At 36.6% G+C, this 19,754-nt stretch overlaps 1 protein-coding gene across 1 annotated transcript in view; it reads left to right on the top strand.

Moving 5' to 3' along the window:
* The window catches only part of LOC131168174 (putative SWI/SNF-related matrix-associated actin-dependent regulator of chromatin subfamily A member 3-like 1), a 56,942-nt gene extending 38,759 nt beyond the window's left edge, over window positions 1-18,183 (top strand). Inside the window, exons 2-3 of the mRNA XM_058127442.1 lie at window positions 6,830-7,121; window positions 17,110-18,183. Coding sequence (XP_057983425.1) covers window positions 6,830-7,121; window positions 17,110-17,912 — 1,095 coding nt within the window. The 3' untranslated portion in view covers window positions 17,913-18,183. The remainder of the gene's footprint in view (window positions 1-6,829; window positions 7,122-17,109) is intronic.
* The last annotated feature ends 1,571 nt before the right edge of the window (window positions 18,184-19,754 follow it).

The following is a 19,754-nucleotide window of genomic DNA, read 5'->3' as shown; positions in this document are numbered from 1 at the left end:
TGCCTGAACTACCTTGGTTTTTGAAAAAAACAAGTCAGTAGTTGTTCAGTCGACTGAGGACAATGGTTCAGTCGCCTGAAGTGCCTGGACTTTAAAAACACACAAGTCAGTAGCTGTTCAGTCGACTGAGAGTGATGGGTCAGTTGCCTGAAGTTATGAAAATTTCAACAAACTTGAACTTTTGACCCAAACACTTAACTTAATGAATTACTTTCTCTCAAATCACTTCCCCACTATGCAATAATCCTAATTCTCGTTGTATTGAGATGAAACGGTCCTTTTGAAGAGGTTTTGTGAAAATATCCGCTCATTGTTCATCTGTGCTTATGAATTCGAGAGTGATATCCTTCTTTTGTATGTGATCTCTAAGAAAATGATGTCTTATGTCAATATGCTTAGTCCTTGAATGAGATATTGGATTTTTGGATATGTTTATGGCGCTGCTATTATCACACTTAATAGGCACAACCGCATATTCCAAATTAAAATTCTTGATTTGTTTCATGTACAATGCTTGTGCACAACAACTACCTGCTGCTACATACTCAGCCTCAGCGGTAGATAATGTCATGAAATTCTGTTTCTTGGAAAACCAAGATCCCAGAGATCGTCCTAAGAAGTGGCAAGACCACTTGTGCTCTTACTGTTTATTTTACACCCGACATAATCTGCATCCGAGTAGTTGATCATTTCAAATGATGCATCTTTAGGATACCATAAATCTAAATCTATAGTACCTATCAAATACCTTAAAATTCTTTTTACAGCTATTTGATGTGATTCTTTAGGTGTTGTTTGAAATCTAGAACACATGCAAACACTGAACATAATGTCAGGTCTACTAGCTATCAGGTAGAGCAAACTACCAATCATGCCTCGGTAGTACTTAACATCTACTGGTTTTCCTTGCTCATCTTTATGTAAACTAATAGAAGTGCTCATTGGGGTTCCCAATAGTTTGCCACCTTCTATATCAAATTTTTTGAGCAAGTCCTTTATGTATTTAGATTGATTAATGAATGTTCCATTTTTGGCTTGTTTTATTTGAAGACCAAGAAAATATGTCAATTTGCCCATCATGCTCATTTCAAACTCAGCTTGCATGCATGTGGTGAATTCTTTACATAAGTTCTCATTTGTAGCACCAAATATGATATCATCAACATAGATTTGGATGATAAGCATATCTATCATCGCTCTTAGTTTTGATAGGCAAGGTACTATCCATTTTACCTCTCGTGAAGCCGTTTTCTAACAAAAAGCCGCTCAACCTTTCATACCAAGCTTTAGGAGCTTGTTTTAATCCGTATAGGGCTTTTGTTAGTCTAAACACGTGATTTGGAAAATTAAAGTCGTCAAGGCCTGAGGGTTGTGCTACATATGCTTCTTCATTTATATATCCATTCAGGAATGCACTTTTCACATCCATTTGATAGAGTTTGAAGTTTTTGTGAGATGCGTAAGCTAGTAGCATAAGAATTGCTTCTATTCTAGTTACGGGAGCAAAGGTTTCATCATAGTCAATACCTTCTTCTTGATTATAACCTTGTGCTACTAATCTAGCATTGTTACGGACCTAAAATGCTGTTTTTATCCTTTTTATTCCTATAGACCCCCGTAGTGCCAATTACCGAATGATCAATGGGTCTAGGAACTAACTTCCAAACTTTATTCCTCTCAAACTGATTTAGTTCCTTTTGCTTAGCTACCACCCATGAATCATCATTGATTGATTCCTTTATATTTTTAGGTTCCTCTTGAGATAGGAACGCACAATGGTTACACATGCCTCTCAGGGAAGATCTAGCGGACACCCCACGTGATGGTTCACCTATTATTTGGTCCTTAGGGTGATTCTTTGCGAATTTCCATTCCTTGGGCAATTCAGATTGTTCTAGAGAGTCATCATTAGATGGTGCTTTAGTTTCATTGCTCTCATCTTTGATTTCATGAATTGCTAGGTCTTCTAAGCTTTTTCTTATGTCTAGATCATCAACATCAGTAGATTTAGAAGATAAAGGATTAGCTTCATTAAATGCTATGTATATGGATTCTACAACTAATAGTGTTCTTTTGTTGTAGAATCTAAAGGCTTTGCTATTCACAGCATATCTTAGGAAGATTCCTTCATCAGATTTAGCATCATATTTTCCTAGCTCCCCTTTATCATTTAAGACAAAACACTTACATCCAAATACATGGAAGTATGAGATCTTTGGTCTTTTCTCTTTCCAAAGTTTGAAGGGGGTTTTATCTAGACTAGCCCTAATGGACACTCTGTTCATCACGTAACAGGCGGTGTTTACCGCTTTAGCTCAAAAGTATTTAGGCAGGTTATGCTCATTTAGCATAGTTCTAGCCGTTTCCTGTAGTGACCTATTCTTCCTTTTAACAACTCCATTTTGTTGAGGTATACGTAGTGCTGAAAAGTTGTGAGAAATTCCATTTTCATCACAGAAGTTTTCAACATCTTTGTTCTTAAACTCTCCATCTTTATCACTTCTTACGTGTAAAACACTATACCCTTTTTCATTTTGAAGTTTCTTACATAGGTTGGTGAACATTTTACACACCTCATCCTTGGAGGATAAAAATAACACCTAGGTAAACCTAGAGTAGTCATCAACTATGATGAAGGCATATTGCTTTCCTCCGAGGCTTTGTGTTTTAGTGGGGCCAAACAAGTCTAGGTGAATTAGTTCCAATGGCCTTCCAATGGAGATTTTTTGCTTCTTCTTAAAGCTTGTCTCGGTTTGCTTCCCAAGTTGGCAAGCATCACAGACTTTGTGTTTTATGAACTTTGCGTTGGGTAAGCCCTTAACTAAGTTCTTTCTAGTTAACTTGGACAGTAGGTCCATGCTAGTGTGTCCTCGTCTCCTATGCCATAGCCAACTAGCTTCATTTAATGCTGTGAAACATTTAACTTCTTGAGATACCAAGTTTTCAAGGTTTATGCAGTATACGTTCGCAACCTGGTTTGCAATAAATAGGATTTCATGTTTTTTAGTATTCTTAACTATGCATTTGTCATTTTTAAATGTTATATCAAAACCTTTATCACTTAGTTGACTAATGCTAAGTGGATTATGCTTTAACCCTTCAACCAACAATACATTTTCAATTATCAAGGGGGGTTCCTTACTGACTTTGCCGATGCCGATAATTTTACCTTTAGCATTATCTCCGAAAGTGACATGTCCACCTTGCTTTAGGGTCAACGAGGTGAACTTGTCTTTTGATGGGGTGGACCTAAAACATACCTACAAAAAGGATTTAAGATGTTACTTTTGGTACCCAAACCTTCTTAGATCCTTTTAGGTTTGTTTTAGAGGTACTTTTAACTCTCCAGACCTTATTGGTTTTAACATTTTTCCTTTTAAATGGACATTCAAATTTTATGTGTCCCTTCTCTTTACATAAGAAACATGTGGTGTGTGCATATGCATTAGTTGAGGAAATGCTAGCATAGTTTTTATAAGCTTTTACAAAATACCCAATGTAGAGGGTTCTTATTCTTCCTATTTTCAATTCCATTAAATCCTATGCCTTCCTTGTGTAATGACATTCTTTGAGATCCAACCAGTTTATCAAAGTTTTCTTCTCCTCTTGTGAAATTATAAATGATTTTAGATTGGTCGTCTTTTTTTTTTTTTCAAGACTGGTTATTTTTGAATCTTTCACATCTTTACAATTTGCTTCTAACCTCACTAGTTATTTGGCCATCTTGTTAATTTTACTTTCTAGTTTAGTAATATACAAATCCTTCTCTTTTTCAGCCGATTGAGTTGACTCTAGTTTGTTCATTAGCATTTCATTTGGCCCTTTTAATGTGATGTTTCCTTTGGACACCCTAATGAACCTTTTATGTAGCGTAAACAATTCTGTTTGTATTTCGGTATAAGATGGCATGCTTTCACACGAATTATTACAAAATTCATCACTAGATTCTATAAGTGAGTTTAAATAAGAATTTACCTCATCATCTATCGCCATGAAGCAAAGGTTGGCTACCTCTTGATTACTCGAGTCGCTTTCCGAGCTGCTTGTGTTGGAGTTGTCCCAAGTAGTTCATTGCTTTCTTCTTTTTTTTCTTAGCTTCTTTTTTGAGCTGTGGACAATCAGGTTTTGTGTGGCCTACCTTTTACAATTATAACATGTTGGTGGTTTTGACTTTGTTTATTTCTTACTAGATTCACCTTTGTCCATTTTTGATCCTTTAAATTTTCTAGCAAATCTTTTATTATTTTTAAAGAATTTGCTTAGTCGTCTAGTGAATAATGCTATTTCATCATCATCCAACTCATCATCTTCTTCATCACTCGAGCTTTCTTTGGAAGCTTTGAGTGCTATGGATTTCTTATGTTTGCTAACTTCAGTTGTTCTTTCATTTATAGCCATCTCAGATGTGAGAAGTGACCCAATGAGTTCACCTAGGGTAGTGTTCTTTAAATTTCTGCCTTCAGTTATTGCAGTAGCCTTGGGTTCCCAAACAGGAGGAAGTCCTCTAAGCATTTTCCTAATTATTTCATAAGTCGAATAGTTCTTCCCAAGTGCGTTTAGAGAGTTTATTATATGAGTGAACCTAATGTACATACTAGATATAGATTCCTTTGGGTTCATCCTAAAGGCCCCATACTCACTGGTGAGCATGTCAATTTTACTATCCCTAACATCTATTGTTCCCTCATAGGTTACTTCTAGTTTGTCCCAAATTTCCTTTACAGTCTTACATCCCATTATTGTGTTAAACTCATTTGCATCTAACGCACAGTATAAGACATTCATAGCACTAGAGTTTATTTGTAATTGTTTCATATCAGTCTCACTCATTTCATTTTCTTCTTTAGGAACTTCCTTGTTCTCTATAGTCTTAGAAGGAACATAGTCACCTTGGTTTACTACTCTTCAGACTCTCCAATCCATGGTTTGCAAAAAGATTCTCATTCTTTGTTTCCAGAAGGTGTAGTTCACACTGCAGAAGATTGGGGGTCTAGATGAAGATTGCCTTTCATCGAACGGGGATACACCTACATTTGCCATTACGATCTTTGTGTAAATACATATTAGGATTTGCTACAACCTATGCTCTGATACCAATTGAAAGTACGGTGTAATCCCAAGGGGGGGTGAATTGGATATTTAAAATTTATTATGCGAAGCTTGACTTATTTTAAACCTTTATAATAATTTCAATTACAATCTCAATCACCACACAATCAACTAATCAGCGACTTGCTATACCAATAAAGCAATCCTAGGTATATATGAAATTTAAAAACATAATCTGAATTTTGCCTTTAGCAGATTTAAATAACTACTCTGAATTTTAAACAATGAGCAAGTATGTATTCAAGGCAAGATTCAACAATATAACTCAAACAAGTAAGCTTCTTATGGTCGAACAATTAACCAACCAAAATAGCTTTACCGCAGCCAATCAATCTTAATTTAATTATTCAAAGTGATCCACATCCAAACTTAGCATTCAACCAATTTTCCCAATAAATTCAAAACATACACAGCAGTTAATAAGTGTAGAAATTAAAGAGAGTTAGGGAAAGAAGATTGAACACACGGATTTTTTACAAGGTTCGTCTTCCCGCCTAAGTCCTTGCCCCAAGCAACTTGCTGTGAGGATTTTCCTTGTCCACTCCGTTCAATAGGTGGAGCAGTCTCTCTCCGTTGGAAGGTGGAGACCCCTCTCTAGCAAGAAAACCCTCTCGCTAGGTAACAACTCTATCCATTAGTTGTCAGATTGCAAAATAGCAAATCAATAGTTCATTCAATTAGATTACTCACAGCAAAGCAGATTTTGTACAATAATAAAATTGCTATATACTCTAAACAACAATTTGCAACAAAGCTCACAAAGAAATCAAAGGTTTTCTAATTTGTAGTATGAGAATTTCAGAAGAAAGAATCAGAAAAACAATTAAGAGGGGATTAATGGAAAGGATATTGAAGCTTATAAATTGTTGGAAAAGATTGGTTTATGGACTGTTCCTGGAAGGAAAGAGGTTCGTTTGGATTGTGGTGAAAGAATGGGGAGAAAAGGATTAACGTGAGTTGGCTAATTATAAGTCTTTTATCAATTACATTGGCAAGGGTTTAAGAAGGGGCTTCCTTAGTTTGTGTTAGGTTTTCTGATTTCCCTTTTTTGGTTTTTTTTTTTATTAATTTACTTTCTTATTTCTGGCACTCTTTTAGCATGTAATTCTTTTTCTTCTCTCTTGATATATTTCTTTATTATACAAAAAAAATATCGCATACATGATCAGTCAATGGTCCATTTCAATTGGTGGTCATAAATAATGAAAACAGAAAAAATAAATATAATTTTTCTGTCGGTATCTTTTCTAAGACCTATAGAAAGTTCACTACTCACTAAACATTGTTAGTTAGTTGAGCCAATAACCAAGGATCCAAAATACATTAAAAATCTAAATAAGAAGGGCTAGGGACTTAAAACATGCAAATCCATGACATGGATAAGGCTGTGGATGTTTGACAAATAGTTCACGGCAGTTATACCTGCTTCCTGTTATGTAACATAGCTACGTCTGCATTCTGCCACACCTGTTTCTGTTACACCATGCTTCCTACGTATGCCATTTAGAACTATGAGTTGGAGAGGTGGGGTTTGAGATGGCCAGTTATGGAATGTGAGGCCCTATGGATTCCATTAAAGGGGAAATATCATATTATTTGCGTATTGCTCTATTTGGTTTTCTGATTGCATGCTGCATTCTGCATTTTTCAGATATATTTCATCTCTACAAAAATGAGTCATATTCATACTGAATTTAATTATGTAATGTATTTTTTAAAGGTTTTGATGGCAACAATTTCTTTGCGGAGAACAAAAGATAAAGGTTTGATTGGATTGCCACCTAAAACTGTGGAGACCTGTTTTCTGCAACTTTCTGAAGTGGAGCGTGAATTGTATGATCATTTGGAACAAGATGCTAAGGGATTTATCCAGAGTTATATAACTTCTGGTAGTGTTGTGGTGAACTATTCTACAGTGCTCAGTATTATTTTGCGACTTCGTCAGATCTGTACTGATGTAGCTCTGTGCCCATCAGATCTCAAATCGCTAGTTGCATCTAACAATATTGAAGGTATTGCAAGTCTTCACCTTTTTTTTTTTCCTGTTTTTTTTTTTTGGGTAATTTGTTGCAAGTTGCTGATTTTCTATTATGGAACCTAGGTTTGTCTTAGCTCAATGAGGTTTGTCAGATTACCACTTCACCTAAAAGCTTACGCTGGTAGGTTGTGGGCCAACAATGTATACTAAGCTTTAACACACTCCCCTGCACGTGCAGCCCAATAGCACGTGGAGGGATAAACAAACAATAGATAATTCCCATTACAGAGAATATATTAATTTTTAAACACCACACTATAAACACGGGCAATAAGACTAGAACCCAGGACCTCCTAGAAATCAGCTCTAATAACATGTTAGGTTACCACTTTACCTTAAAGCTTCAGCTATTAGGTTGTGGGCCAACAATGTATATCCAGCTTTAAAAAGGTTTTCATTTATTTGCTTCTATCCGGATATGCTATGTGCAATTGTGCATATATATTCATTTTGGAGTAGAGTTATATGACTAAGTCTCTAAAGGAGAAATATCGAGTACGAGAGGGCAAAACATTGAAAGAAAATCAGACGCAGGTCCATTGTGAACTAGACACAGGATTGAAGGCTGTATAAAAACCCTTCACCCAAAAATGTAGGACAGAGACTCATTTACTCTTTTGTTTCTCCAAGGAAGACCTAACACCTTCAGTAGCTTTAGAGTTTCTCTCTCTCTCTCTCTCTCTCCAGATAAGCCAAAACAGTGCCACTGGGACATCCACACAGAATCTCGTTCCTGTTCCTGCATGACGAGCCTCTCCATGCCCCAATTTCGTCGTAACCTTCTGATGGAGAACCCACCAACGGAGAACTTTAGATGCTTATATTGTAGCTATAGTTTTAGAATTAGGATTTTTATTTTAGTTTGGAAAAGTATTGATTATTATCGATGTTTAATCAATTTTGGGCTACTTGTGTATTTTTAAGTATTATGGGGTTATTTTGTAGTTATTTGTTTTAGTTATGTGGGTGTATAAGTACTTTGGTTGTGAGTTGTATGACACAGTTACCAGATTTGAGTTCATATTTCAAGACTGCTTTTCCCTCTCTCATGTAGCCTCTCTTTCTCTGGTTCCCCTTCTTCCTTCTCTTTTCCTTCTCCCGTCTGTTCTCCTTCTGTTCTGTCTCTGATTTCTGTTGCATCTCTAGTTCCTGTTCTGTCTCTAAACTCTCCCTACCCTGCTGTTTTCTTTTTTATTCTCCTTTGTTCCTTCTTCTCCTCTGTGTGTGTGTGTGTTTCTGATTTTCTGTTCCTTTCCTACATCAATTTGGTATCATAGCTACTTTTATTCCATTCCACAATCATCAACTGCTGGAATTTCTGCGTCATTCTCCAAAACAATCACACATAACCCAACCCTTTGATCCAATTTTCACCTACTATATGCAGTTGTTGCCATAGACTAGTGGCCTCCCACTCAGCCATAAGTAGACAATTGTGCTAGCACTTTTCAAAATCTGCAAGTTTTCTCCAAAATTACAATAGCAGACCATTCATTTTACACCCCTTTTGCTGGAAGTTTTTTGCTACACCTCCACCTGCATCAAAACAGAAATCCCAAAAAAGGCCCTCCTGAAAATTCACCTCCATCTCATGAGCAGTGTTGGCCACACACGTCATCTGTAGGTTTTCTGGTTGCCAACACCATCAGTTCCCACCTTGCTGCAGTTACTTTAACGCACCACCTCCACCAACAAACTCACCATTGCTTGATCTACCACCAGCTGGAAGACCATTGTTAGACAACCACCACTGACAGTGCATGCACCCCACGCCCGGACGATACACGTGTGGAACTGCCAGTGTCGTCTGCATCTTTGAGGATCATGAGAAACTGAGTTTTTAGCCACTATATTTGGATTTTTCATGATATTTTAACTTGGCTTCAAGATATTTTGACCTTACCGTAGGATATTGGACTATCAATGCAAATTTCAGTATTTTGAAGGTTTGCCCGAACTTGTAAATTAATGCTTAGCTGTGATATTTTGAGATTTAATGCGACAAATTAGTTTTCTTGCAAGATCTTGATATTTGGTCGAAAAATGCAACTTCGATTGTTTGATGCATATATTTGAAGGATGAATTCAATATGCTAGTGCCCTTTTCAATTTTATTAGTGGAGTTTTCTTGGAGCATCTGTGAGAAATTCAAGTGAAATATTTAAAGAATCTCTTAGAACTACGAAGTCCACGCAAGTACTTTTGGCAATGTTGCAGAAGCTTACACTTCATGGATTTCACAGAAATTGATTTAATGTTACTTATTTAATTGGTGCTTGTTTGAATTTTTGTTGATCCATATTTTATCTTTCGTAAAATAAAAGAAAAAGAGAGTCAATTCTACATATCTAGTTCCCACCTAGTTGGCAATTCTCAACAATGATGGAATGTAGAAGCCCTAGTGATTTTGTTGGTTGTCCAAGTACTTAGTTTTGATTGGTTGGGTGACATGGATAATTTTTTTAATTGCTATGGATTGTGCAATCACTAGCATATCTACCTTTTTTCTAGTTCAAAGCTTCTTGGTTTGGTAAAATAATACTGGCAAAAAAGTTGTAAGGGACAAAATTAATCTTGGAGAACGACTTGTTACCTGATGGATTGAAATGAGAGATATATATATATATTAAGAGAGAAATAAGCTCCACATTCTTATAGGGAGCAATTAGTGGACCAACTATGTAGTCTTAGGCAACTTTCTTCCACTCACTAATTTTTACGTAAAATTTAGAGACCTTGTGTATGGGTGCGCTCTTAGTGAGGAACCTAGAGTGGTGATTGTGTTCAAAAAACTGTTGAGTGATGAATTTAAGCAAGTGTGGTTAGTGAGGATATTCTATGGAGAATAAGAAAATGGGGTGTTGTATTCAATGAGGATGAGCTGGATAGTGTTTTTTATTATGTTGGAGGGTCACTTATAGATGAGGTTTTTGAACAACTTGGGCTTGGACCAGACTCTTTTGATTCATCAGGGGGTTTTCCTATAAGTCTCTACCTTCAGTGGATGCTTAGAGAGAGTTGTGCTCCAGAGTATGATGGAATAGGCGAGGAATGAGGCAAGATTGAGTAGACCGAGGCTGGTTTTGTGCCTCTTCCTGGGTCTTGCTTTAAACATTTGCTAGATAAAGTTGGTTTGTGGTTACCTGATTGGGATGGAATTGGCCAATTTGCAGTGCTCTAACTACAATGGAAAAGGTTTAGAAAGGGACTTTCTTAGGCAGCTTTTGTTTATTTTTATTTTTTGTCCCGAGGGTGGGCAGTTCAGCTATGGTTTTTTTTTCTACTTTTCTTTCTATTTAGTTCCCCTTTTTTGAGGATTTCTCATCTTCTTCTATTTGTATTCTCATTCTCTCTAAATGTATGTTCTTCTTTTTATAAAAAGAAATACTTTGCAAAACTGAAAATGCCCCACCACTCTATTTGAGGCTTACCATGTGGCTTTGAGAGCTGATCTCCAGCTATCCACCCATAACACCACTTCTAATGTTAAAGACTAAAGAGTTTCATTAGCCTAGATCAATTTCTATGTGGCCTCGAGGTAGTCATAGGCCCACCCAAGAAGTCCAAGAGAAAACTCAAATTGATGAGGATAGACAATCAAATATTAGAAGTTTATCATGCAAATTGTTGAATAATTGAGTTTCATAGCTACATAAGTGATTTATATATTATTAGTGCACAACTTTTTTAGTCTTAACTGGACATGAGTCATTCATCTTATTATCACAATACAACCTTAGACTTGTCTTTAGAGACCCTAAACATTGTTGCTGCTTTTAGGCCAGAAATGGACCTTGATTTGTCACCAAACTTGGTTGTTGAGACTTTTTTTTTGCTAGGAAAATTTGGTTGTTGAGACTTGCAATGAACCTCAAGATGAGTTGCCAACTGCTCGGACTGATATGTTTCTCAATGAGCTTACTCTTCCGCCTCAATTGTCCATTTCTAAACTGAAGAATGAGCAGCAATTTGTTGCTTTCTTGTTTGGAAGACTTGTTATTTTATTAGAGGAGCCTTCTATGCTGTTTGCAGTTCAAGGATCTTTCTGATACTCTCCCGTGGTTATTCAGGATGCAATGTAGTTCATGCCACCTCTTCATTTTCCTATGTGTTTGACCTTGTTCCTGCACATGGAGTTGAGGCTGAAGAGTAAGTTCTTTGTGAATTTGTTTAATTTTTGCATGGAGTCTAGACCACATGTAATTGAAGATAGTTTCTTGAACATTAAGAACAAGATTTATGGTTTGCAAGAATAGACCGAGGATTGTTAGCAGCTTTTTTAAGGGTCTTTGGTGATGTATAATTGCAACATGGTGACTAATGTTAACTGCGAAGGTAAAATTATTGTTTGGTAGGGTACAAAGCACAGAGAATGCCTTGGAGACTATTACCAACACTTTGAATACGCTAACAACCTAAGTTGCAGCCTTAGGTAAAAGACTGATGGATTTTCCTAACAAACAAGAGGGTGGTGGAGCTGCTGTCCCTCATGCTTTTGAGTTGCGTGTAGGCTAAAATGATCATTTGAGCAAGGGAATTAAACTAGATGTCTCAAATTTTAATGGTGATAGTTCTTCTGATGAATTTGATGATTTGGGTGTGATTCAAGGACATGATAACGCATAGGGGCTGCAAACGAGCTGAGCTGAGCTTTAGCATGTTAAGCTCAGCTGGGTAGAGGAAAAAATCGGCTTGAGCTTAGGATCAGCTCGGAATTTAAATTATTGGCTCAGGCTCAAGCTTAGGCTCAACTCATTTGTAGGCTTAGGCTTGGCTTTGCTTGTTCTTTTAATTTGTTTGATTCTTTAAGCTCTACAGGTGCAGCATTGCTAGGCTTGATCTTTGGGCCTTAGCCTTGGGATTGGGCTTGGCCAACTTATAGTGATAAGCACGTAGCCCACTCTAAACTTTATTTGAGTCTATTAATGAGCCCATTACTGAGTCTCTTAACGAGTCTAATTTGAGCCCAATAAACAAGCTCTGTCGAGCCTATAATCGAGCTGATCATGAGCCAAAATGAGCTTGAAAACTGGGCTTGGGGATTCCTCATTTGGATAATAGATGAGCCCAAATGATCTCTTTCTGAGTTGAGCTCCCTAATAACTCGTGAGTGGCTTGATTCATTTGCCACCCTCATAAACACGTCTCTCACTAAAATCATGAAAATATAAAATTAAACTGTTCTACCAACCAATCAAGACAACAAATATGTTGTTGAGTTTGTCATTCTTGATGACACTGAAAGTGAAGGTGTAATCCCAAGAGGGGGGTTGAATTTGATATTTTAAAATTATTGTGCGGAAACTTATTAATTTTAAAACTTATTTACCACGTACCCTTAAATATTTTAATCACCACGGAAATCTAATCAGCGAACAACTATATTAATCAACAATCCTAAGTATGAAATCAAATCTCAATATTAACAAAATCCTTGGCAAATTAATGCCAATAACAATATGTTCAATCACAAATAGTTTTTCTTGTATTCAAATAATTAATCAACCAATACCAAGCAATCCCAGCAAATTAAACCAAGTCTGAATGTGTAGCTACAGCAGAGTTTGTTCACAATGTTATTTAAATCATCCAAGGCATCCACAAATCAAATATATTCATTCATAGCATTCCCAAATCGAACTAAAATATTCACAACAGATAAAGATCAATATATATGTGCAAAAAATAGAGAGATAAGGGATAAGAATGACACTGAGATTTTTTACAAGGTTCGGCAACGTGCTTACGTCTTTGCCTCAAGCAACCCGCTATGAGGATTTTAATAACTCTCTCCGTTCAATAGGTGGAGCACCTCTCTTTTCAGTAGGTGGAGCACCTCTCAAGCAAGAACACCCTCTTGCTTGTCACTGATTCAATACCTGAATCGATCGTTTATAAACAAAACAGTAGCAGATTTTCGTACAAGAATGAAACTCTCACAAAGAGCGAATTTGTACACTTTAAAATCAATAGGATACTCTCAAAGATAAACTTGCTGATGAAGCTCAAGAGATTGCTAGGTTTTTCTGGATTGAAAGATAAGAAATTGAAGAACAAAACCAGAAAATACTTTGCAGCGAAGATGAATGGTGCACAGCTGTATTACAAGAATGAAATCAATGAATTTTCGAGCTATGAGGTTGCCCTAACATGATTAGCGTTAGCCTTAAATAGTTAGGTTTGAATTCTGACCATTTGCCTAAATTTTGGTAGCAATATCTTTTGAAAACGGAAAGAAATCGTGTTGTTCGCTAAATAAATCACGCACTTTGGTTGACTGAACTGGTAGTTCGGTCGCCCGAACCAATTAAAAACATGAATTTCGAATCAGGAAGTAGTTCTTTAGTCGACTGAACTTTAGGTTCAATCTCTCAAACCAACACTGTCTGGGCTTTAACAATAGCAGTACCCATTTGGTCGACTGAACCATGTGTCTAGTCGCCCGAACTCACTGATGCTAAACCAGGTTGTTCAATTTACTGCATTCGGTCGACTAAACATTCTGAAATTCATTTTTCATTTTATTTTTGATTCCATAAATCATATGTATTCATTTGAAAAGATATTTGGACTTTGAAAAAATATTTCAAGTTGTTTAAAACAAGTCTTTAAGTCCCAATCTATTCTATGAGCTTCATAAACAAACTTAAACTTGAGAAGTACTTACATGAAACTTCTAATACATTATACATGAAATAAACTGTAAGTCTTCATGTCTTGAAGCTTTTCATCCAAGCTCAAGCCAATCTTTATTTAGCCTGTTTTCTTCATGGCTTTTAAACTTAAATGTGATCTATTGTGCTTGTAAGATATAATACCTGTAAATTCACTTGAAAGTACAATTAGATTCCTTAGTTTGTCATTATCAAAACCGAGATTAAGCCTTGTTACGCCAACATACACTAGAAAAACATATGTTCAAAGACATCCAAAGTCTTTCAAATATTCCTATTGTTGAGTTTGTCATTCTTGACATGTGCATTAATGCCTGTTCTTAATTCAAGTCTATGGTGCGATTAATGATATATGGAAGATTTAATGGACAAGACCGACCATGGGAAGATCCTTGTTGGAGAATAGTTTAGAAGAAAGGCATTGTTGGAATGTTGGGTTTAGTTCACAATTAGTTGTGTGTTTAGTTTAGTTAGTACATGATTATGTGTATTTAGGGGCTTGTTTTTAATATTTGTGTATTTTTAGGGGCATGTTTGTAATTTTATCTAGATTTAGGGGTAGATGTGTAATTTCATATTTTAGAGGCTTTCTTATAAATAATGTGTGAGAGCAATGTGGAAGTTGGTTGTTGAATTTGAATTGAATTATGTGATTCCTCATTGTCTCTCTTTTCTCCCCTCTTCCTCTATCTCTTTTCTCCTACATTCTCTCATGGATGTAGATCCTTGGTGTTGTCCCTCATCAAGTACTCTTTAAACTCAATTTTTTTGAAGGCCCCATGGTCTTGGATATAGATTCCTTTCCTAACTGGACCCGTGGGCCTAACCTCATGTTGTTAAAGTCCTTAAATAAGGGCATGGCATGGTTGAAGATTATGTTTTTTTCCCTTGTAAAATTGTAAAATACATAGGTCTTCTCTCTAGCATGGTTGGTAATATTCTATCATATGGACAAAGATGCCTTGATAGAAAACCGTGACTGCTAGTCTTATTCGATGCATTTATTTTAGGTAGACTTAAGAGGCTAGGATTCATGTTTTAAATTACTTTTTTTTTTTGTTTAATGTTCATTAATTATTTAGGGTTCATTGTATAATTATGTATTTTAGTTAATTGTACAGAAACGATAATAACAAGCGCTAGGTCCCACTAAGTGAGGCATTCTAGTTTAGTTGTGCAAGATGGGCCTCACAGTTAGGCATTTTGGTAGGTCTTATACCTAGTCTCATCATTTGCAGACTCTGGACCGTCGATGTAGAGCCAGGATGGAATTAATTCATGATTCGCTGAGAACTGTGTGGCTTGATATTAAATATTGGCTGAGATCCATTTCAGACAAGTTAAATAAATGTGCACCTGCTTGCACAGATATTGTTGTCCTTCGTGCTTTGGATATTCAAGTAAAAAATGTGGAGGTTCGTCTTCCTCGTGTTGTCAGATGGTGTAAACTTGGGATAGGTTGGGTTAAGTTGAATGTGGATGGGAGCTGTAGAGGTAACCTAGGGAATTGTGGTGGTGGAGGCATGATAAGAGATAAAAAAGATTTATTTAAAACAACTTTTTCCTCATTATTGGGTTATGTAACAAATAACATGACTGAATTGAAGGCGATTATTTTAGGGATTAATATGTGCAAATATCTCGGATTTGATCAAGTGGAGATTGCATGTTACTCTGCTTTGTTGGTTCAGTGGATAAATTCTGGGAAGTGCTTGTTTTGGAACTTATGGGATTTGTGGGAAGAACTTATGCTAGCATTAAGAGGCATACAGTTCAAAGTGGAACATGTTTACAGGGAGGCGAATAAAAGTGCAAATTTATTTGTCAAATAAGGTGAATCTGGTATTTCTCGATCATATAGTTGTCAAGATGATCTTGTTCAGCAAGTTAGGGGAATGATTCAATTGGACTTGTTGGGTTTTCCTTCTTTGCGCTCATGATGTTTTGTGTTATTACAATTTTAGTGGTTTAGTTTCTTAGTTTTTTGGTTGCTGGTGTTTGGTTTTTTGGTTTGGTTTATGTTGGTTAAGTTAGTTTTAGGGTCTTGGAATTTTGTTTTTATTGTCCCAAAGTCTCAAAATTGTAACCACGATTTTCCTCCGCCATAAGTGAGGGGTTTTTTAATAAAGTTTAGGAGGTGCCGTCCTCTTTTTTTTTTTGAAAAAAAGAAAAAAAAAAGAAAAAAAAAGAGTGAGGTAAGCTATATGAATCCGTTTCTACCAATTCAGCTGATCAAGAGCATTTTTCTCTACTAGATTTAGAGCTATTAAATCCTTCCTCACTACCTCGGGCTAGGTTATTTTAGGCCCACCCCTATCCGTTTTCATGTTAGAAACAATAACGTACTCACTCCTTCTCACAAGTGCGCTACTAGGGCTACAATTCAAATGCCCAAACCATCTAAGCGTCTTTAACCAGTGTTTTAGTTAATTGTAGGGGGTTTAAATGCTTGTCTGTATTTTGTGGACTAGTTAGATTGCAGTTTGAACTTTGAAACACATTTTTTTTCTAAAATGAGATTAATTGCTAAAAAATTTCGATCTTGATTGAGAGATTTTGCATTCCACTCGATTTAATATTTTAATATCAAAATGCTTGTAATTGTACTGTTTTGTTGAAATCCAAACCTTTTTTGTTGAGCTCTAGAATTTTACTTCATGGCAATACAAGCACAATCAAACACTGTATTGAGCTTTTGAACTTGATCTTATGGCAACACAAGCACAACAAACACCGTCCACAAAACTCATGCTTAATACATTTTCTAAGAAAATTTCTTGATTCATATATATATATATATATATATATATATATATATATTTATTTTTTGTTCTGCACCATTGCTTTATTTATGCATAAAAAAAAAGATATTTTTTTGGCATCACTTGCAAAATGTTTGAGCATGGGCACTCAGCAGTAAGCTCGCCCCGATATATACTGCCCACACATTCATGAACCATAATAAGAAAATATTCTAATTCAATGGTGTTGGTGGAGAATTTAGCCTATGCAGTTGCATATTATCTATTATGATGACGCTATAATTTGGCTGATGATCCTAGATCTCATTGACTGTTAGCATTTGGATTTTTTAACCTTTAGTTTTCATTGTACTATGATTATGAAAAAAAATTGGCATATCATGGAACAAGATGATATTTCTTTTCAATGTTCTTTTTTAGGTCTCAAAGCAATGTAATTTCCTCAAAGTTACAAACATCTCTCTCGCTGCCCTTGATCTTTTACGTGTGATGTTAATGTGTTTTCATACTCTTTAAAATCATGCAGATGTATCCAATAATCCGGAATTGCTGAAAAAGATGGTCTTGATGCTACAAGATGGAGAGGATTTTGACTGCCCAATTTGCATCTGTCAACCAACTGATACCATTATTACATCATGCGCTCACATCTTTTGCCGAGCTTGCATCTTAAAAACCTTGAAACGTTCCAAACCGTGGTGCCCACTTTGCCGCCGTCCATTGTCAGAATCTGACCTATTTTCAGCCCCACCAGAACACACTGACGATTCTGCAATACCCTCATCCGGAACATCGACATCTTCTAAAGTATCTACTCTCTTAAAACTCCTGTCAGCATCAAGGGATCAAAACCCGAAGACAAAATCTGTGGTTTTTTCACAGTTCCGGAAGATGTTAATTTTGCTTGAAGAGCCGCTTAAGGCTGCTGGTTTTAAGACCTTGCGCTTGGACGGGTCGATGAGTGCAAAACGGAGAGCTGTAGTAATTGAAGAATTTGGAAGCTCAGGACCAGATGGGCCCACTGTGCTGCTAGCTAGTCTTAAGGCTTCTGGAGCTGGTGTAAACCTTACTGCTGCGTCTGTGGTCTATTTATTGGAGCCATGGTGGAATCCAGCAGTCGAGGAACAGGCCATGGACCGTGTCCACCGTATTGGGCAGAAGGAAGAGGTAAAGATTGTCAGATTGATCGTTCAAAACAGCATCGAAGAGAGGATCTTGCAATTTCAGGAGAGGAAGAAGGAGATTGCGAGGGAAGCTTTTGAAAGGGGGAAACGAAAGGACCGGAGGGAGGTCACGATAGACGATCTTCGTCTACTAATGTCATTATGAGAGAGAGACCCTGTTGCACTTACCTCGGGTGCAAATTTCCTCTTGGAAAATTGTGTGCATGCATGCAGCATTTGCTCCTATATACATATAAATACACCTGCACAAATTTTGTTCGCTCTTGATATTTGTAGAGCTTTATGGGGTTTATGGGTATGCATGCATGAACATCATGCATGGTAAGTGTATGATTTTTGTATCTGGAATTGCTACCATTACTTGAAACATGGGGGTGCAGTCGAGGGTTTCAGAAATGGAATTTCAAATTTCCTTATTCCACAGTTTCATAGTTTCAAATGTCTCCGAGGAGACAAATTTCCTTATTCCACTGTGCCGAGTGTCAACCCCATATCTCATTGTACTTTTTTTGTCCTCTTATGTAGATTTGGGTTAATGGTGGTCCAAGGTTTGTATATTTATGATGGTTGCTATTGCTATATTAAACGACCTTTTGGGTTAATGTAAGTATTTCTTTTTTTTTTTGGGTACGTCCCGGGTGTCCACTACCGTCAACGACGTCCGTTTTACGGTCCGTCGCACCGGCCTATGACTAATCCCACGCCCTGTAGTATGGCCCCACACACCACAGAGGGGTAAATTTAGGCGCCCAGCCGCAGGAATCGAACCTGGGGTGGGAAGATCCCTGACCTCGTGAAAGGCAACCCCTGGGGTAAGAGCTCAGCCCTGGGGGGAGTCTTCCATGGTCGGTGCTCGAGGGAGGGAGGCTTCCGAGGACCTCTCTCCACTGCTCAAATTAGCTCTTACTTATAGCAGAATGAATTTTTAAGAAAACAGAAAGAAGTCCAAGATCACCTTAGATGTTCTTTGGATGTCCTATTGCTTAATTTGTATAACGCTTGAGCCTCGAGGGATAGGAAAAGTTACAGAATAGGGGATGGGCTTTTACTACACTTTAGATCATGCAGTGGATCTATTACTGGTATGGGCGTCTTCACAATAGTTGAAACCATTTTGATCATGGTGTTACCAAGTTTTCCGTTAAACTGTAGATATTGTTAGCTATTATCATGGCACAATTTTATTGGAAAGTTGTTTTTCCCACGTTGTGTTCATCATGACAACAATAACAAATCAAATCTGAAGTCGATTACATGAATTCTTTTCCATCAACAATAAAATCCACTAGAAATTTCTCGTTAAGGAATCCATTTTATTTTCTATCAAAGGCATAATTTTTAACCTGTATTTTCTACCCTCACTCTCATTAGAAGTCCTCGTTATCTACGCTTTTGTAGCACGAAACATGCATTTTAGGGGTTAGATTTGTGTGAATTTAGATGAAACTCAATACAATTTTATATTATATTTTGATCAAATTCAGATAAATTCAAATTTAAAATCTTAAATTCGTACTTCGAAATGCATTATTACAATATTTACAAATCACGACTACGTAAATAATCTTCTTCAAGCTTAATGTTTGTCCCAAACGTGCTGCCAAAATGGTTGAGGAAACCTTGTTTGGATTCTACATGGCCAAGTTATGATGTGCTTTCCAGCTTTAATCAAAGTGACAATTTGATTAAAATTCATTCACACTATATTTGAAAGTAAAAATTTTGGATTTCAAATTTGACTTTGGATGGATTTGAAAAAATATATATATATATAAAATTTGGTATTGCATATTTTTCAAATCCACAAAAATCCAAGTGAAAAGCCTTTTCCAAACATAGGGTCAATCATGACAAAGGAGGGGTAATTAAGGTTTTCTTCTTCCTAAACTCAATCATGCATTAATTAATTCAGATAGTCAAAAAATAATTATGATCTAAAAAAGGAGACTTGAGTGCTTAACCAAAGATTTGGTCTATCTTTCACCAG

This window comes from Malania oleifera, chromosome 11 (genome assembly GCF_029873635.1).
Source record: "Malania oleifera isolate guangnan ecotype guangnan chromosome 11, ASM2987363v1, whole genome shotgun sequence".
Taxonomy (NCBI): Eukaryota; Viridiplantae; Streptophyta; class Magnoliopsida; order Santalales; family Ximeniaceae; genus Malania; species Malania oleifera.
Note: the sequence above shows the minus strand (reverse complement) of the source record. Positions and strands in the feature narration are given on the sequence as shown.